General features: G+C 44.9%; 1 protein-coding gene across 5 annotated transcripts in view; it reads left to right on the top strand.

The window, feature by feature from the left end:
- Positions 1-21,360, top strand: part of Swt1 (Swt1 RNA endoribonuclease) — a 323,033-nt gene that overhangs the window by 269,821 nt on the left and 31,852 nt on the right. For 3 of the 5 annotated variants that reach the window (XM_037412977.2, XM_037412976.2, XM_037412979.2), the window contains 2 exons: positions 2,162-2,277; positions 7,423-7,485. In XM_037412977.2, the coding sequence (XP_037268874.1) occupies positions 2,162-2,277; positions 7,423-7,485 (179 nt within the window). The remainder of the gene's footprint in view (positions 1-2,161; positions 2,278-7,422; positions 7,486-21,360) is intronic. The other 2 variants (XM_075880970.1, XM_037412978.2) reach the window with 1 other exon arrangement.

The following is a 21,360-nucleotide window of genomic DNA, read 5'->3' as shown; positions in this document are numbered from 1 at the left end:
AAGACTTCAATGTGACGCAATATTCATAGATTTCTCCAAAGCATTTGATAAGGAGCCCCATCAAAAACTAATTGACAAGCTGAAGATTATCGGGATTGAAACCAACATAGTACACTGGATAGCCGCCTACCTCTCAAACCGCAGTCAGCACGTTAAAGTAAACGACGCTGAATCTGAAGAGTTACACGTTCACTCGGGGGTCCCACAAGGGTCTGTGCTAGGCCCGATTCTTTTCCTAATTTTCGTTAATGACATTCATTGTCATGTTGAACCTGACGTCACAGTTAGACTGTTTGCTGATGACTGTGTCATTTATACCACAGTACGAGCGATCGATGATCAGTTATGGCTTAATACGTCCTTAACTAACATTACGAGATGGTGTCAAGAATGGGGAATGGAAATAAACGTAGGAAAAACCTCGTATATGCATATAACCCGAAAGAGAGCACCCTCAAAATTTGCGTATCATTTAAATGGACTACACGTAGCAGAGGCCGCTTCGGTGAAATATTTGGGCGTTATCATCACAAACACATTAAAATGGGATGTTCACATTAACCAGACGTGCACAAAAGCGTACAGACAGCTGGGATATCTTCGCAGGAAACTCGCTCTAGCCCCTTCCAAAGTTAGACTAACAAGTTATAAATGCCTTGTAAGACCAATCCTCGAATACGGCAGTGTAATCTGGAATCCGCATCAAACTTACCTTCTTAACCAGCTGGAGGGAATACAAAATAAAGCGCTTCGATTTGTGTATTCTCAGTATTCTCGAGATGTCAACATAACCGCGCTCCGCAATAGGGCAAGCATTCAAACACTGGCAATCCGGCGACGCATAGCTGCATTAAAATTTCTTTATCTGCTTCATCATGACAACATTAACATCAACAAACACGAGTACTTGAAACCACCATATCAGCGCTCCGCGAGAACAAACCACGACAAGAGTATCAGGCCTTTCATCTCCCATTGCAATTCATTTAAGTATTCCTACTTTCTGTCCGTAATAGAAATATGGAATAACCTGCCACGTGATATAGTGTCCTCAGAATCTTTCGAATCATTCACTGCCAATCTTGAAAAGTTTTTGGATCAGTAAGTTGCAGCGTTGTAGAATAATGGCGCAACTTTTCATTGAATGTGCGTTTTGATTTGTATGCCACTCGATGTTTCAATTCTCAAATGCACTCTTCCCTGTTATGCACTCTTCCCTGATATGCACTCTTCCCTGTTAGCCTGTGGTGTTTTTATTCTGTTTTATTTCTTGGTTCTTCGACTAGATCTACAGTTGTAATTTGTAATTGTTTAGAGAGTCTGTACTGTTCATTCTTATTTTTCCCCGTGTTCTTTTTTTTTTTTTTTCTAATGTGAAGATGACAATCTGTATAATTTCTTCCCACTCCTGTATGAGCCTGTTAAGGCTTACAGTATCAATAAAATAAAAATAAATAAAAATAAAAAAACAAGGACAGAAAAGAGCGCTGTGCACTACAGCGCTCTTTTCTGTCCTTGTTTTTTCGCTTCCGTAGTTACGAAGTAACTACTTCTAGGTTGCGCTGTTCCCACATTCAGTTATCATGGTACAAAGCAAAATGTCTCTAACTAAATGTAAAACTAATTACACATTTCGAATCAGCATAAAAGACTGTACAGTAGACTCTCAGTAAACGGAACCTGAAGGAACCGGGAAAATATGTTCCATTTAACAGGAGTTCCATTTACTGAGAGGTGAACATGGGTGCAGAATACAAGCTGGAAACTAAGCATTGCAGAGGCAATGGTTTCGTTTAAGTAGTAGTTCCATTTAACGGATTTCCGTTTACTGAAAGTCTACTGTATATAAAATAATTGCCTTAGGCTACAGACTGTGGAAAATTTTTTTTAATCGCATCTCCCCTTTAGTGATCTTCACATCTATAGAGGCCTGGTTGAAGGTCGTATGGACCAATGATTGTGCATTGCAGCAATCGCTGCAGTGCACAATGCCTTGCAGAGACAGTCTGTTGTGCTGTATTTAGCATAGGCAGCCATGAAAAAAGTGTGATACTGGCTAGTGTACACATGTTTTTGGCAAAATATTCTTTTCTGAGTTTCTTTTGTTTTTATTGAAGTCATATTTTTTATGCTCCTTGCTCTGTTTTGTTTGTACCATTAGTGCATTGTACCACCACACGATGGGGACGCTGTTTCAAAGGAGGTTCGTGAAATTCTGTGCACAAGCCTGAATCTGGTCCTCAAGAGTGAACTGGAAGAGGCATTTGGTGCTGTATGGTGAGAAAGCCAGCTTACCTTACCCTGTGTGCATACCATGTGTGGACCTTGGCATGCTTACAGAAAAAAAAGTGAAATTAGCTGAAAATTGGAATACCAACCCTTTGATGTATTTGCATTTCGCTCAAATATGTAAATTGCTGATGGCAAACGTGAACATTGTGCAGTGGTGCCTTGAAGGTGCTCTACTTCTGAATTACGGTGTATAGAAACAAATCAAAAATTTGTACAAAGAGTGTTTGGGCTAAATAAATACTAGTATCAGTGTAAACTAGCACATTAATCATTACTTCAAAATTCACAAGAGGGTTTTGCTTGCATGAGCAGACAGGAAGATGTCAGCAGCTATTGTTTCTTGTGCACATTGCTTTCTCTACTCTAGCAATGCAGCTTTTTCCTCTGTGAAAAAGTAATAAACATTCTTATGTTTGAGGGCCTTGGAGAAAAGACTTCTTCCGTGATTTGAAAGTTTGTACGGTAGCAATGAACTTTCTAATCTCTGTATTATTCTAGCTGTACTTAAAACATTTAATTAGCATACTTGACTATTTACAGTATTTACCTAATTAGTAAACAGGCAAAACACAACTTAATTCTCAATGTCTGCCAGTAGCCTCATAATTCAGTTTCTTGAAGGGACACCGAAAAGAAAAATAATTCTTCTTGTATTACAATAAATTACTCTTCCACAATACCGAAATCACACCACTTACTGCGAGAAGACGCGTTATAACCAGGAAAATGCGCAAAATGAAATTGCACATAGTGGCACCACTTTCTAGAAACACATGACATTGTAGATTTTGACGATATTTACCAGGTGTTCAACATTTTTTCTAATGAGTAAAACTGAAGTAAATTAATTGTCCTCTGAGTGGGAGTTAAAGGCTAACTCCAGCGATTTTTTTACCTTGTCAGAGTAATGATGCTTTAAGTTTATGTGATGTTCCTGTCATAGGTCCGATAGCAGAGATACAGGGCGAACCTTCGGATAATTTTAAATGAGCAAAAAAGCGCAACACCGAAATTGAAATCAACCGCAGCACTGTGTTTATGTGATGTAGATGTTGGTAAAAACCATGGTGTCAGAATGAAGTGTTTTTCATTTCGGTTTTTGTTTCATTTCAACGCAAAAAGTGCCGTTTCATTTCTGTTCCGGATAAAAAAAATATATTGTTCTGTAACAGTTTGTAATCTACTTAGTTGCATGCGAAAATTCCAAGCTTGAGTAACAATAAAAATACTAGATTTCCATACTGTTACTCACACTCCTCTTAAGAAAATAGGACAAAGGTCTGCAGTATATACAAACTGCAATATGTACCAAATAAAATAAAATATATTTCTCCCACATTCTTAAGAGGGTCCCGTACGGCGTGGTCGCTTCTTCGAGCGTGAACCGCCGCCACCCTGCGCGCACGCTGCTCGGCCGCCTTGTCCATACTCTGTCGACGAGCGTCTGTTGGCAGGCGCACCATAACGGCGCTTTTATTGTACTATAAAGCGCCCCCAGGCGCATGGGGCCACCGAAGAATTCGTCATCGCAGTGGCGCAATCGTCGCTCTCTCCTTCCATACATGTGACATAAATCCTGTTTACATAAAACTCACCTTTTATTATTACCTTTTGCTATATAACGCTCTCCAGTGTAGGATGATTTTGAATTTCTCAGCATATATGCATTCGTTATATAGGACAAGGAGTGCCATCCATGGCTGGATTGGAGACTCAATGAGCCATGGTTACAAAGGATAACGGGAAACGAATGGGTGATGCCGTGAGGAGCTTCACCCCTAAAAACTTTAGGTTTCACTCCTGGAAAGAAATAATAGATAATCTCCCAGTTACGTTTTTGTTCCAGCTAAAAATTTAGTTTTTTTTTATTTCAGTTTTTGTTTCAATTTGATATGCTGGAAACCGAAAACCATGCCAAGCATGCCTGTCTTGCCAGCGTGGAGTATGAAAGCTGCGAAAGTGACGAAAAGTGGATGCTTAGGGGAAAGGTGGCCCTATTGCAACAGCTGCACCATGTCTGTTACTGACCGTGCTATCTGCACGAGGTTCTCAGAGCTGTCAGAAAATGACTGCTGAGATACAGATGCATGTGGACGCCAAGTAAAATCTCCGGAAAGCAATGGCGATTGCTGGTTGTGCATTCCACTGTCAGATTGGGCCACCTGTTCAGGCCACTCATAATTGTGGGGCCATGATTAGTGAAATGCTTATGCTGAAGAGCTTTGTAAACTAACTGAAGCTTTTTTATTTATTTATTTATTTATTTATTTATTTATTCATGATACCTTACAGGGCCCGATAGGGCATTGAGTAAGGGGAGCAAGTACAAAACAAAAAATATCAGAGATAAATGCTATAATAAATACAGGGAAACAAAATTGAAAGAAAGAAAAAAAGGGTACAGTGTAGTTAAGGAACTTTTTTTTTCCTTCCTCCCTTTCCCTTTTTTTCCTTTCCTCCTTTTTTTTACACATGGCAAAAAACAGCAATTAACAGCAAAAAAAATACATATATATGTATATATATATACACACATATACATATGTACAGTGCAAAGCATTTTCAAACAGAGGAACAGCATTTCTTATTCCATGAAACAATTTTTCGCCAATCACACACACTCGCAAAGGAAAGAATGGAGGAAGAATTCGCGAAAAAAAAAATGGTGACGACATGATACTATTTCAAGAAATGCTTACGCAATTGGTCAAGAAATGCTTGATGGTTACTGATAGATGCAATATTGTCGGGAAGATCATTCCATAGAACAATGGCTCGGGGAAGTGCTGATGAATTGAAAGTGTTAGTTCGTCCACTGATGCGTTTAATGCTATATTGATTATGCAAGCGGCGTGATATGCGTGAAGGCGCTTCCAGTGGTAAGGGAGATGGCCTGATGCTATAGCGATATTTATGGAATAAAGATAAAAGATATTGCTACAGGAGGTGTGCCTATGTTAGGCAATAGCAGAGTTTAAAATTGCGCTAGCAGGGCTGAAGGATTAAGCCAATTTGTTTTAATTTATTTTAATTTAAGCCAATTACGAGCCACCTTTTGCACAACACTCTAGGCCCAGTCATGCTGCACCCTTTCCGTACGGTAATGTCTTTCCGTACGGTAATGTGGTCGCTTGGTACACCACCCTGTAATGTTCACGCATGAACGCTCTTCAGCTCGTACGGTATTAGCAGTTTACGTGAACTGAGTTGGCACTGCCAGCTAAAACATTATAAAATCAAGACAAAGGGTAATGGTTACTTCTGAGTGTTTTGTGAATGTTCAGGTAATTATACAGAAAATCATGTGCACCCACTATGCGTCACCATTTGCCACCCATCGCATGCAGGCCCACAATGAACTGCAATTTGGGTGTTGAACAATAAAACGTTGGCTAAGCTACACACGCGATCGTTGCCTTGTGAACAATAGATAATACAGAATGTCGTCAATAATTGTGGGAAGCCAGTTAGGATTGTCGGGGAAATCTATAAAATTTACTTGTAAAAAAATCTGCATATCTCGCCAGCCTGTAATTGGGAACAAACGATAGACACATGCGAAAAAAAAAAACATACCCAGTGAATATTATTGAGTTTCATTGACCTCCGAAAATCGCTGGAGTTGGCTTTAAAAAACTAAGTTTCTGAAAATTTTGGTGAGCCAGTGTTGCAAACAAACAAATATGCTTTGAAATTCATGACATGATGCATAAAAATTTCGGCAAAAAATTTTAAAATGAGTCTGAGATTTTTTTTCTAATGATGGAGTGAAATTAACGACACTACAGTTCCCAGCAATTTAAACTGGTCGATAGTTTCAATTAAGTGTCGTTTAAAAATTTAGCGCTTTAGGTGCTTTTCAGCAAAAAATTTCAGCAGCCGTAAGAAAAGCAGCCGCTATTTTCACTTGCCTTTGTATGTGTTTGAAGGCTTTATCTATTTGCTTTGTGATGCCTGTAAATTGTACTGCATTGTGCATATTGAGTAGCAGAAGTGAACGATGGGCATATTATTTGAATAAAATCTGTTCTCATGAGAGTAGCTATCTTTTTTGGGGACACAGTTCTAGGCAAAGGGAGGAAGGATTCTGGGAATTCCTGTTTTTCCACTTTTCTCTTGCTTGCTTGCTTTACCTAAAGTGGTGAGCATGAGGATAACCTGTAGCAGCTACGGAAGGACCATGTCCACAAAGTGTTGCCTACCATTGGGTTTGAAGCAAACACAAAGAAAATAGTGATTTGGTTGAACAGTTTTAAATTGAGCAGTTCAAATAGTATAATACTATTACATGTGAAGAAAAATTAGCATTTTTATCATAAACCAGCTAGCTTGCACAATATCTTTAAGAGTTCGAACCAGGCGCTTGTGCATGTCACTATTTTTTCTTTTGCAGTCGAGTGGAAGAAACATTGAATAGTAGCAAGATTTGATCTGTGGGGTGCAAGCAGTCCAGTTCTAAAATTTGCTACACTTTGCACATGTAAGCTTGTATAGCACACTTTTATACTTGAAAGATTAGCCGAGGTACAAGTATTCTGTGCTGCGAACAGGCCAGGTAAGAAGCGAGTTCTCCTTTTCTTGCCAGTTCCCCTCCCCTCGCCTACTCAACTCGCCACAGTACATCTTAAGGTGTGGCTTTGCGGCAGTGTAGATTTTTCTTGGTTAGATGGTTTCATGGCATGGCAGTGCTGCAGTGAAGCCACCTTTGTTAAGGAGTGGAGGAGTGAGTGCAGTCAGGTATATAATGTCTACTCGTTCATTTCAAATGCTTCGAAATTTTTAATGATTTAAATTCATGTTTGAACGTGTTTGAATACTGTAATGTTCGTAAGAGTTTCAAAAGCATTAAAATGAGTTTGTAAGGCCAATCTAACTAGCTGCTTGATGAAATCGTGTGGGCAATCACTAAATAAATGTAGTAGTGCTTTTGTTGAATGAGAAGCTGCATACTGACATGCTCGAGTGCATTTCAGCTGCTTTTGTTTGATGATCATTTGCAAGCACAGGCGGTTGTTTAATAAGCACACACACAGACACAACAAACCTGTTTTGCTATTTATAGTTGCGATGCTTCGTAAAGTCAGCATGAGATGAGCTGCAAAAGTGTAATCCCTCTCTTTCTGTTCAAAGGCTGCGTGTTGTAGACTTCAAACCACCCTGGACTGAAGAGAATGCCCTAAAGTGTGTCCTCAGGTGTGTTCTTGGTGCTGACTTTCAATACTCATGCCATTAGGTGTGTGCACGATAAATGTTGCTGAGTAAGTAATGTCATGAAGGCCTCTTGTGTTGTCCTAGCCTTATGTACAAGTAATAATGTGATATCTTTATTTTATGCTTAGCAGTGTCATGTATTGTATGCAATGCAGAAATAGAAAGGGAACTGACTACATGTACAGATGATAACTGTCGAGTTTGACTCTGATAGGAGTGATGAAATTGGTTGAGGCCAGCAATAGGGCGGTCTAGTGGCTAAAGTACTCGGCTGCTGACCCGCAGGTTCCCAGATTGAATCCCGGCTGCGGCGAATGCCTTTTCGATGGAGGCGAAAATGCTGTAGGCGCGTGTGCTCAAATTTGGGTGCATGTTAAAGGACCCCAGGTGGGCGAAGTTTCGGGAGCCCTCTGCTACGGCGTCTCTCATAATCTTACGGTGGTTTTGAGACGTTAAACCTCACATATCACATATTGAGGTCAGCAATAGGCAGGAAACAGTAACAAAACACACTGCTGACTTGTTGGCAGTATTTACATTGATTTTAACATAATCCTTAATTGAATACCCAGTTTTATTTCATGGTTCATAGCAGAAAAGTGCTGCAAAAATGACATTGAAGTGTAGTAGGTATCTGATTATTTGGCAAGAAAAACATAGCATACCTCTCATACTGGCTGACGATGATACCCCGGAATGAAACCTTGTCTACCTGTAAAGTTTTAAGCACTAATTTTTGAACGCACTTAAAAATTGCCGTGAAGAACACAACATGTTGTCATCTACATGGCATGTATGATGTCCTACTTGTATTGAACATTTTCTCAGCACTCAACAATAGGGTAGTGACTTTAGCCACTTCACTCCAGTGTTGCTTGGTGCTCTGACAGAACATTGAGATTACTTTTTCCTACAAATAATATAACCTGTTGCTTGAAAGTGCATGTGTCCTAAAGCTGTCATTGTCGGGATATTACAAACTCAGGCTGTCTATGCTTGCTATCTCATGGTACCAGTGAACAAGGTGTTTCAACCCCCTCCCACACCTACTCGTGCGTGGCATAGCCATGTTTGGGGAAAAGGGAATCCGGGGGGGTTGAGCCGATGCTGGGTAATTGGACCTTTAAGGCCCCCGGCAGAGGCAACACACTGTCTTGGCCCTAGCTTCACGTAGACGGCACCCCTCGGCTGACCCACCTGGGGAAACCGGCAGTTCTCTTTTCCTGTCTCTATCTCCCCCTCATCTTCGTCTTTCTCTCTCTGTAAATCTTTCATTTCTTCACCTCTCTTCTAGTTCTATTTTTCCTATGTGCTCTTATCCTACCTAGGGTAAACCATATTAGGTTACAGTGATGGTGTACTACTGGCATTGAGCCCCGCCGCGGTGGTCTAGTGGCTAAGGTACTCGGCTGCTGACCCGCAGGGCGCGGGTTCGAATCGCGGCTGCGGTGGCTGCATTTCCGATGGAGGCGGAAATGTTGTAGGCCCGTGTGCTCACATTTGGGTGCACGTTAAAGAACCCCAGGTGGTCTAAATTTCCGGAGCCCTCCACTACGGCGTCTCTCATAATCATATAGTGGTTTTGGGACGTAAAACCCCACATATCAATCAATCACTACTGGCATTGAACAGACTTGTTCACATGTTCTGCCATGTCCCCTCGTTGGGCTCCATGGTGTGCGGTAGGCGTCGTTGCCGAAAAAACACTTTCTTCCATGGGATCACCAAACCTCTTGCTAAGTGATCGTTCCCAGAAAGGGGGGTGCACTGAAGCAGCCTCTCCATTTCGGCCTTATGCCATAAGACACCACTCATCATCATGATTGCAGCATCTAATGAAGAAGCGAGACTTGTTCCCAAAATACCATGTCATATGTTGTTAAAGCACTGGAAAGAAAGTGACAAACGTATCACTATTTGTAGTTTCTCTGAGATCATTGGCGCTGGCAACAAGGCCACCAAGATGGCCAGTGGAGACCTGCTAATAGAAGTCAAAGACGAAAATCCAGTATCAGAAACTAAGCAACCTTGTAGCATTTAGGAACAGACTTATCACAGTTATCTCTCACCATTGAATACAGTGAAAGGTGTTGTATGAGATGATGATCTTGTAGGCCCTACTAACAAAGAACTTTTGAACGGTTGGAAAGACAAGAATGTTATACATGTGCAGTGCATTGAATTCAGGCAAAGTTATGCAGAACTGCCCACAAGACCCATCATACTCGTGTTTGAAGCAAATACACTCTCAGAAACAGTTGCCACTGGCCGCCTCATGCTACGCGTCCGACCGTGCCAACGGTTTAGCCATACTTCCCAAAGCTGCTGAGGGCAGCTCATGTGTGTAAGGCCACTGGGCACTACTGACGACTGTTCGTCTGAGGCCCATTGCACGAACTGCGATGGTGATGATGTTGCATATTCCCACTCGTGCCCAGCGGAGAAAGTGTTACAATCAAATTCCAACAGAACATCAGTTTCCGAGTAGAAACGACAGCGTGCAACACACTTTCCTATAGAAGTCATTCGCCGATGTAGTGCAACAAGGGGCAGTACCACAGCGGTCGCAGGCGGTTGCCCATGTCACCAAAGTGTGGCGAGGCAAACGCCAGACACCCTCATGGTGGCAGCAGCCAAAGCTGCCCTACCCCCAGTCAACACGATCCCGCCAAAGGTCCCTGCGAACCCTGGCAAAACACAAGCTAAAGAAGTCCTCTCGACTTCGGGCCTGGTGGGTGCAAAGGCCTCATCTGCTTTGGTGAAGCTTACCCTTTGCAAGCACCGCTCGGTAGAGCGACTGTTCATTGCCTCGGCAGACTTGATGGACACTTCCAGCCCACTGGTGCAGGCTGCGTTGAAGTAGCGACGAGATCCCCTCAATTACTCCAGGAAAGACAAAACCCCAATTACAGGGCCTGACAAAGCCTTCTTAAAATAAATCACTTTCTTCTCTTGACACCCACACATTCAATATGAACAACATATTACAATGGAACGCTAGAGGACCCTTGCACAATCTTGATGATATGCAAGAACTCCTTAGCCAATTTCCCAATACTCCTCCAAACACAGCAACATAATGAATCACCTCTTCAGGCTCCTCAGTGCAAGCTTGACAGAGCCAACTTGGAGGTGTTTTGCAACATTACCAAGATTTCATGAGTGGACATGGCTCCTTTAAGCATTGACGCTGCTGTAGAGTTTTTTACTGCTTTCATAAATAACACTGCTCGTAAATGTATACCTCAAGTAAACAGGGTGACAGGCAATCATCATGTGCTCTGGTAGAATGACGAGTGCTGCAAGGCTCTGAGAAAACAGAATAAAGCGGGAGGGCTTCTACGTGATTCTCCGACAGCAGAAAGCCTCATCAACTTCAAACACGTGAAATCTCAGGGTCAGAGCACACACCAGTAGGCTAGAAAGGAAAGCTGACTGAAGTTTATATCAGGTGAAAAACTCCTACAGAAATGAGGCCCAAGTCTGGAATAGCGTCTGGAGTTTAAGAGGCCAACGATGGCATTTGGTGCCCTTATTGGACAACCAAGGGAAGGCCTAGAAAACCAAGCTGACTTCCTGGAGGCACACTTCCAATTACACTGAAAGCTAAATATAACCAATTATCAGTCATAATGAAGTAAGTGAAAAATAGTCTTGTAATAGATAGTGTTAGGAATATACCTTTATTATGAATTTTTGGATATAACGAACTTTATGTCAAAACTTTGTTATAATAAGGTTTGAGTGTAGTATCCAGTTCTACACACTAATCTGAAACCTTCCAAAGGTATAAAAATAGAGTGGAGCAACAGAGGTTAGAAATCAAATCTAGAAATAACGAACTCTACAATGAACCCTTCTGTTTAGAGAGCTGCTGGCAGCACTAAGCTGCTGTGATGAATCTGCTCCAGGCTCTGATCGTGTTACATATTTATACCAATGCGAATTTCGAGAAGCTTGATCTATAACTGGCCATTTAATACATATTAAGGTTGAAATCCATGAAGCATTCGTACATAAACAGTTTTTTGCTCGCAGTATTCTTTGACATGGAAAAAGTGTATGACACAACATGGTGCTTTGGAATACTGAGAGACCTCTCTCGTTTAAGTGTGTGGGGTGGGATGTTCAACATAGTGGAAAGCTATCACAAATTTCGTGTTTGGAAAGGCAATGTCCTCTCCTGACCATTCGGTCAGGAAATGGGAGTACCACAGGGTGGGATGCTGAGTTGCGCTGTTTTTCTCATCAAAATCGATTCCTTCTGTCTTTGCATCCCTTAAGACATGTTCTAGTCCACATGCGTGGACAATGTCCAAATATGCTTTAAGTTGTGTAACCTTGCGTTTCGGGAGCAGCATGTCCAGCTCTGCCAGAACGAAGCGTCTAAATGAGTCGACGAAAATGGGTTCAGCTCGAGTCCACAAAAAAGTACCTGTGTTCTCTTTTCTAGAAAGAGAGGCTTTCATCCAAGTCCTGAAATTGACTTGCATGGACAGCGGTTAGCTGTAGAGGCAGAGAATAAGTTTCTAGGCCTAATTATGGACTTTACACTCACTTTTATACCACACATTGAGCATATGAAAAGGCATGCCACATGAAAACTATGAATATCCTAAATGTGCTGTCACGTACTGCACAGGGTAGTGACATGAAGCGCTTGATGAACCTATACAGAACCCTCATTCGCATGCGCCTAGACTATGGGGCCATTGTTATCACTCAGTGACACCAAGTGCCTTGAGGATGCTTGACCCTGTTGACCACCTAGCCATTCGTCTTTCGATGAGTGCATTTCAAACAAGCCCCATATATAGGCGTCTCTCATAATCATATAGTGGTTTTGGGACGTTAAACCGCACATATCAATCGAGCCCCGTATATAAGCTCTATGTTGAATTGAATGAATAGTCGCTTCACCTACAGAGATGCCACATGTCCTTTGCATATTTTCTGAAGGTGAATGCAAACATGCATTGACAGTAGTGTGCGAGGGGTGTTCAACCCCTCGCACACTACTGTCAATGATTTGTTGAGTCCTGCCCTCTTTAACTATTGCCCTGTGGTGAGACTGCCCCAATTACTTCGTGTCAGGGGCCTGACACGAAATGGGCGGGCCACTTTTTGAACACCATTTGATGGCTTCTGTAGCATATCCGTGGCAGGGGCAGCTCATAGACTGTGATAGATTCATGAGGCTCACTTCTAGTAACTTCAGTCGAATCTTTGATGACAAGCTGTACACCACCAGATAGGAGATAGTCAGCTCCCAGGACAAAGTCTGCGGGCAACTGCTCAAAGACCGGAACAGCAGCAAGGAATTTACTCCGGGCTTCGGTCTGGAGCTGTATGTCGAGTGCACTGAAAGGTAAAGTGCTGCCGCCGAGGCCGCGATGGGGTAGCTCGGTCCAAGGCTGGAGGGTTGTGGAGGTGTGTCATCGAAGTGACGCTGTGTCCTTTGCTCCAGTATCTATTAGAGTTTTGAGGTCCCCGATACCGTCGACGTAAATGTGAGCTGTAGGAAGCGGACGTGTTTGGTATTGGATGGCTCGGTACAAAGCTTGTGGGCAGCTCTCGTTTTTATGTCCGCAGGGACCGCACCGACGGCAAGCATGTCGCACTGTAGCACGTTTGTGCGGGAGAAGAGCGAGGACGTATCGTCTAGCAGTGTCCTGCAATTATACCGCCCTTCAAATGAAATTCCAAATGTCCTCTTGGTCTGTATGCAGAGACAGTATGGCAACATGCGTCGAGTCAAATATGCCATCGACGACGTACTGTCTGGCTGCTGGAGAGGGCTGGGCTATGTCACACGCTTGTGGGAGGCGTAATTTTTCATAAATGTAGGAGCGAATGTCTTCTGTGGGTGCTTGCCGGCGTGACCGCATCCCCGGGAATCGAGGGTCGTAGGTGCCTGGAAGTGTGCAAATACAGACGTCAGTGAGAAGCCCAAACGCTACAACCCAGTTCTCTTCGCCTTTGGTCATCACACTGTGTGTGTGTGTGTGTGTGTGTGTGTGTGTGTGTGTGTGTGTGTTAAACTATGTATGCTGAAAAAGAAACATGTGGACAGGTTAGCGTTTTCAGAATGCCACATACTGTCAGTATATATATTATAGCACACACAGAACATAGATGTGGGATGTTCGAGGTTTCAGTTCAATAACAATATGTTTCACACAATCATGTCTCTGTGCAGTGATAGAAATTATAGACAGACAATTATAGTGGTTACATCAAGAATATAAAATATAATAAACAATAAAAAATGCACAAGGACAGGCATTTTGGCATAAACTGTGAGTAAATAGTTCAAGAAAAAAGGTACATATCAATCAAATTAAAAAAAAAATTATTAAAAGTAAGAATAAAGAAACAGTGAAATTAAATTTATGTACGCATAAGAACCTCTGGAGGAGCTCTGATTCGGGGCACACCTTTTGGAAAAGTGAGTTCGTTCCATGCAGGGACGAACTCTCTTTTCATGTTGAAAAATATTGTCGCAACTTGCAAAGAACAGGACACAAGGCTTGCTTTCGACGTTAACAGCAAGGCTCTTTTTACACACAAAAACAAAGCGCAAGAGCAGACGCGCAACGTCGTCTTCCTCGAAAAACGCCAGAGGCTGCTGCACGTGATGCTGGCTCCTTCCTCCTTTTGTGTTTACGGCTAATATTCGTGACATTAGACTCCCTCTCAAGAAGGCATCATCCCGATGCTTCATCATCAAGGGGGAAGGGTTTGTAGTCACTGGCAGCCCAGGGGTTCATTCGGACAAATAAGGTTTCATCCGAACCACGTGCACAACTTCTGGTGCATGTCTTTGACATCTTGAACAATGTGGACTGTCGAGAATCACCTCATAGTTAACATCACTGAGACGACGGAGGACTTTATACAGCCCAAAGTACCGTCTCAAGAGTTTCTCCGAGAGGCCACGACAGCGAACTGGGGTCCAGATCCAAACTTTCTGTCCTGGTTCATAGGAGACAGGTCGTTGACGAAGATTATAGCGCCTTGTGTCATACTCCTGGTGGCGACAAATACGTACGTGGGCAAGTTGGCGGGCTTCTTCAGCAAGCTGAGTTATGTAGTCTGCACTTATGTCAATGCCATCACTTTCATGTGGCAACATAGCGTCGAGCATTGTTGTGACGTCACGGCCATAGAGAAGATGGAATGGTGTCATAGGTGTTGTCTCTTGCTGTGCCGTATTGTAAGCGAAAGTGACGTAAGGCAGTATCTCGTCCCAGTTTTTATGTTCCACATCGACGTACATGCAAAGCATATCCGCAAGTATTTTGTTCAGCCCTTCCGTCAGACCATTTGTTTGTGGATGGTATGCCGTTGTGCGCCGGTGAGATGTTCCACTTAGACTTAAAACTGTGCCTAATAGCTCGGCTGTGAACGCTTTTTTTGTGCCAGTTATTACTACAGATGGAGCGCCATGCCTCAGAGTTATATTCTCAATGAAAAACCGGGCTGCTTCACTTGCTGTGCCCCGCTCCAAAGCCTTTGTTTCGGCGTAGCGAGTAAGGTAGTCTGTGTCTACAATTATCCATTTGCGACCAGCAGCCGAAGTTAGAAATGGTCCTAGAAGATCCATTCCGACTTGAGCGAATGGAGTTTCCGATACATCAATTGGATGGAGGAGCCCTGCTGGTTTGACGGCTGGCACTTTCCTACGTTGGCACTCAAGACAAGTCCGAACGTGCTGTTGAAGGGTTGCCGTCAGTTTCGGCCAGTAATACTTCTGTCTCACTCGGCATAGCGTTCGTGTGTGGCCTAAATGACCGGATGTTGGTTCGTCATGGCCCGCCTCTAGTACTTCTGTCCTGAGTGGTGTTGGGACGACAAGTAAGTAGATGTTGCCGCTCGGAGAAAAGTTCACCTTATAAAGGGCCTCGTTGCGCAAATAAAACGATGCTGCCCCTCTTGCGAAGAGCTTTGGCATAGCAGATGTGCGTCCCTCTAAGAAATCAATAAGCGGTTGCAACTCAGGATCGTCGCGTTGCTGCTGTGCGATTGTAGATGTGTTGATTACACCGACAAACGCCGCATCGTCATCTTCAGCATTTGCGTCTTCTAATGGGGCGCGAGAAAGGCAATCGGTGTCTGTATGTTGCTTTCCGGATTTATAAACTATAGTCATATCGAATTCTTGAAGCTTGAGGCTGCAGCGCCTCAATCGTCCTGACGGGTCCTTTATGTTCGTCAACCAACAAAGCGAGTGGTGATCGCTGATGACTTTAAACGGGCGGCCGTACAAATATGAACGAAACCTCATGATCGTCCACACCACCGCAAGACACTCTTTTTAAGTGGTAGAGTAATTCTCCTCTGTACGGGAGAGAGTCCGTCTTGCATAAGCAGTTACTCGTTCGGCGCCATCTTGCCACTGAACGAGCACAGCTCCTAAGCTGACATTGCTGGCGTCGATGTGAACCGCTGTCGGAGCGTCATCCTCGAAGTGTCCGAGAACTGGCGGGCTTTGAAGACGTTGTCGCAGCTCGTTGAACGCTTCCAGCTGCTCTTCACCCCACACAAACGTGACATCTTCTCGGGTGAGTTGTGTTAAAGGTGATGCAATACGCGAAAAATTCTCAATGAAGCGTCGGTAATAGGCGCACAGGCCTAAAAATCTCCGCACTGACTTCTTGTCTGATGGTGTAGGAAAACTTGCAACAGCGGCTATTTCGTCTGGGTCAGGCCGTACACCTTCACTGCTGACAAGGTGTCCCAAGAAAAGAAGCTCTTCGAAGCCAAAGTGACATTTTTCTGGCTTGAGTGTTAGTCTGGCAGATCGTATCGCTTGAAATACCGTGTGTAGTCGCTTCAAGTGCTCGTCAAATGTCGCTGAAAATACAATTACATCATCCAAATATACCAGGCACGTTTGCCACTTTAGACCTGACAGGACTGTGTCCATGAGTCGCTGAAGCGTTGCCGGTTCTAAGCACAAGCCGAACGAGAGAACTTTAAACTTATAAAGACCATCGGGTGTCACGAATGCTGTTTTTTCTCGATCTCTTTCTTCAACTTCTATTTGCCAATATCCGCTCCGTAAATGCATCGAAGAGAAATACCGTGCATGGCGTAGTCGAACGAGAGAATGGTTTATACGAGGCAGCGGGTAAACATTCTTTTTCGTAACCTGATTGAGCTTGCAGTAATCAACGCTGAAACCTAAGGTGCCATCTTTTTTTTCACCAATACTATCGGTGATACCCAAAGACTTTTTGACGGCTGAATAACGTCATCCTGAAGCATCTTTCACACCTGACTTTCTATGGCCTCACGTTCCCGTGGAGCTACTCGGTATTGGTTCTGCCGTATGGGTCTGGCCGTTTCATCCGTAATTATGCGATGTTTGGCCAACGGCATTTGGTGAACTCTGGACGTCGAAGAAAAACAGTTTTGAAACTCGTTAATAAGCTTCAGAAGGCTTTGCTTCTGCGGTGGCAGTAAACTTCGGCCAACGTCGACGGATAGAGGGGCTGACCCGGTGACATCGGCTTTCTCCACAGTCAAGCAGCCTGCAACTTCAATGAGCTCCTCGACGTACGAGACTGCCATACCTCTTGCAAGATGTCGTCGCTCAGTACTGAAGTTCGTAACCAAAACGTGCGTGTGTCCACAATTGAGGCTTATGACGGCTCTTGCAACAGATAGGCCATGGCTGAATAGCAATGCTGGAATTTGTTCAGCGATGTGGTCGAAGTTGCCTGGGTGGTCGCATGTTACAGCTACGAGAGCACTTGAATGGGGTGGAAAGGTCACGTGATCTTTGAAGACTCGCAGATGTTTACGCCGCTGGTCGTTACATCTCATATCTGAAACTTGATCTGGAGCCATCAAAAATGTAACTGAGCTGTCTGGAATGTCTATGACCGCGCCGTATTCACAAAGGAAGTTCATCCCCAAGATCAAGTCTTTGCAGCACTCGGACAAAATCAAGAATGTGGCAATGAAAGCTGAATCACCGATACTAATTCTGGCAGTGCACTTTCCAGTCGGCGTCATCATTTGGCCCCCCGCGGTTCTTATGTTAGGCCCCGTCCATGACGTTTTAACTTTTTTAAGCCAATCGGCAAGCTTTCTGCTCATAATAGAGAAATCTTCGCCAGTGTCAACTAGCGCTGTCACAGGGTGTCCGTCTATGTAAACAGCTAGGTCGGTGCTTACGATTTCTTGTGCGGTCGGCGGTGTTGTATCGTTCGTCGTATCGTCGTATTGTACTGGCACGGGAGGTATTGCAGCATCTCGACGAGTGGCAACCTTCCCTCCAAAGGTCCCAGCTGTTAGTTTCCCCGATGAGGGCTTGGGGACCTGCCCCGGACAGCGTCTGCGTAACTACAACGGTTCGACGAAGAGCTCGGTGAAGGTGACGGAGAGCGTAATCGACGATACAGAGCGGATGGCTGTCCTTGCGGGTGCGCGCTGTCACGTCGGGTGTCGAAATGAGGCCGTGAAAAACTCGGCGCATAAGTCAGGTATCTTTGTTCACGATATGGACAGATGCGGTAAATATGTCCAGCTTCTCCGCAATTGAAACACAGTGGACGGCGGACGACGGTGCGCCACAGATCCGTCTTGCGAACGAATGGTCAACTGGTAGGCACCCTCGATGACCAAGTTGCAGGTGTCGGCAGAGAGTAGAACGGAGTTTCAGTAGGTGCGTTATATTGCAGAGTCATCGTCGTTGGTGGTGGCGACAGCGGCGGTGGGTTGTAGACTGGTGCCGCCGGTGCGTTATAAGAATGAGCGCCAGTGCAGACGAGTTGTGCGGCACTGGCGACGAATGACGGGTGGCTGCGCATAGTTAATAGATCGCTGGGCTGGTAGTGATTTGGGCTGCGAAAATGCTTGCCTGATTTCCTGCCGCACAACTTCTCCAACTGAAGCCATCGCCTGTTCTTGCGGAGTCACAAATAAGCCGCGGATCTCCTCGCGAACAACCTCACGAATAACCTCACGCAAAGAACCGTCACTGCTGGCCGTCAGAGCAGAGATGCTAATTGAGGCACCGTTTGGTCGGTCGTAATAGCGACACCGTTGCTGCAGTGCGCGCTTGATGATGATGAGCCTCTTTGATGAATTCCGCAACGGTCGTCGATTGGTTGCGGAGAAGGCCGGCAAACAGCTGTTTTTTGACGCCTCGCATCAAATGGCGGAGTTTCTCGGCTTCAGGCATATCAGGGTCAGCTTTCCAAATAGGCGCATCATGTCCTCCGCAAACATGGCGACACTCTCATTTGGTTTCTGGACCCGAGACTCGATGAGTTGCTGAGCAAAGTCACGGCGGTCGTTGTTTGCGAAGGTGCTGAGAATTTGCTGCCGAAATTCATCCCATGAAGACAGCGTTGCCTCGTGGTTCTCGTACCACGTACGAGCGCTGTCTGCTAAAGCAAAGTGGGCATGTGAAAGCTTTAGCTCGGTGGTCCAGCGGTTTGCCTTAGCGACTCGCTCATACTGCGCTAACCAGTCTTCAACGTCTTCATACGCCTCACCATGGAATGTCTCCGGAATCTGAAGCTGCTCAAAAGTCAGCTGGGAAGCACCTGCAGTTGCCATTTCTCCAGGCGGAGTGCTTTGCTGGGAAAGTTCCAGGGGAATCACCTCAGGACTAAGGCCTCACTGTCGGCGACTGTAGTGGTGGACAGGGGTATCCACTGAAGGAACGGTTTCCGGTGTCGGACTTGAAGTGCCGGACCGCGAAGAAGTCCCGAGCATCAGTCGTAGAAGCCCAGCACCTCCACCAGTGTCGCAACGTGCAAAGAACAGGACACAAGGCTTCCTTTCGGTGTTAACAGCAAGGCTCTATTCACACACAAAAACAAAGCGCAAAAGCAGACGCGCGACGTCGTCTTCCTCGAAAAACCCTAGAGACTGCCGCTAGTGATGCTGGCTTCTTCCTCCTTTTGTGTTTACGGCTAATAACCGTGACAATATTTCGAGGGGCATGGGCCCACTTTGCTACCCCTTCGCTACGCCGCTGGTCGGATCCAAGTTCAACAGGGGACGGGTGAACCCAGCCGCGCTTCTCAATTCCCTTTCATTTTCAATAGCAAAGAATATGCAGGCATGAGATTCCCCCTTTTTTTTCTACCCCACGTATTTACTTGTTGATCATGAGCTCGCCATAAATAATGTTGTGATGTTCTACAAGCGAAGCACTGCCGTTCCTGGCAAATGGGCATACTGCCACTCTTAAAGTCGCAATCACCAGCTTCTGATCACTCTGCCGGGCAGCCAAAGTGAAAGGGGTATTGGGTTACGGTTTCCCTTCAGGAAGGATGCAGCGCACAGATCGCGCATTCCGCGAACAGGCGCTGTTTTGCAAAAATAAAGCAACTCATACCCGGAAGCTGAGCGGTGTGATTCTTCTATCAGAACACCACACAAACACCGCAACGTAACAAACATCACCGCTGCGTGGAGCTTTCTGTGTACGCAGCAGGGATACAGTGAGACTGCCCCAGTAGTATAGCAGTCACTGTGCTCGGCTGCTGACCCGATGGATGCGGGTTCCACGGCGGTCGCATTTTGATGGAGGCGAAACACCAGAGGTCGGTGTGCTGTGATACGTCTGTGCGCGTTAAAAAACACCAGATGGTCAAAATTTCTCAAGCCCTGCAATGTGATATCCCTATGACACTAGATTTTGTGCTTTGAGCAAAGCGTTACAAGATGTGTATATATGCCTTCGAGTTAATTAAAGGGATCCTGAAACGATTTTGATGATTTTTCACAAACACATTGGCCCGGTAGACCGAGTCCCAATGGTAATTTAGAGACTGATTTGAGCTCTCTGCATAAACTGTGTAATTCATTACGCTTTGAAGCGGTGAATCGCTCCAGATCGCTGCGACTCGGCCAAACGTGTTTTCAACTGCCCATACACCAAGCGACACGCTCTACTCAACTGACGTTATCATTACCATCTGATCTGATTGGTTCTGGAACGCACAGCACAGACTGCCGGTATCAGATTGGCAGTGGGATTTACGCATATGCGGTCTCATGCCCCACCATGACACAGGTGCCGTGAAGGCAGAACTTAGCCCCGACCGCTTGATTGAAGAGTTGAGGACAGTTGAGGGTGAAATACGGAGCGGAGGAGGAGGATACCTTTTTTTAGTACTCATAGCTCCGTTAAAGGGCCACTCACCAAGTTTTTCAATTTTCAGCTGACAAGCCCAATGCGTTCATGATCATGTCTGCCGAAATTCGCAACACTACGCGCCGCGTAAATGGGTCAAATTTCAAGATGAAAGCTGCTCGCCCTCTCCTCTACCCGCGTGCGCGTACAGAATGAGGGCATGACGTGGGCGTAGGAATGGCCCTACGTACACAGCACTGTGGTCACGTTGGTCCTCTACGTAGACGACTCTGCTCTGACGTTGTCAACAGTATACCACGTGACATGGCAAAAATTATTTAACACAACATGCGTAGTTTATCTATTTGTTAGTTTAAGAGATGAATAAAACTTGAAATAAATAACGAGACGCAACAAAAAAATGTGCACGTTTTTTTTACATTTTTTTCCCGTGAAATGCTACGAGATGCGGGGCTAATGTGCAAACCTTTCACATGCGTTCGGGTTCCCGCGGTCAGCGCATTGAGCAGACGACCGCCGTGGAACGCTCTTACGCGTTCGCGCACTCATTGTGCTCATCTACTCTACCGCGTCTAAGCCAGCATTTCCAAACAATCCCGCAGAAACAGGCAGAATACTACAAAATAACGCTGGCCAACAAAGCAATGCCGCTTGCGTGCATGGGGGCTGGGCTTGTTCAAGCACGTCATGCGAACGTCGCCTCTTGGTCGGATGGTGGAGAGGGTGGGGAAGAG

Source organism: Rhipicephalus microplus, chromosome X, assembly GCF_043290135.1.
Source record: "Rhipicephalus microplus isolate Deutch F79 chromosome X, USDA_Rmic, whole genome shotgun sequence".
Taxonomy (NCBI): domain Eukaryota; kingdom Metazoa; phylum Arthropoda; class Arachnida; order Ixodida; family Ixodidae; genus Rhipicephalus; species Rhipicephalus microplus.
The sequence above is the reverse complement of the archived record's forward strand: the minus strand, read 5'-3'. Positions and strand labels throughout refer to the sequence as shown.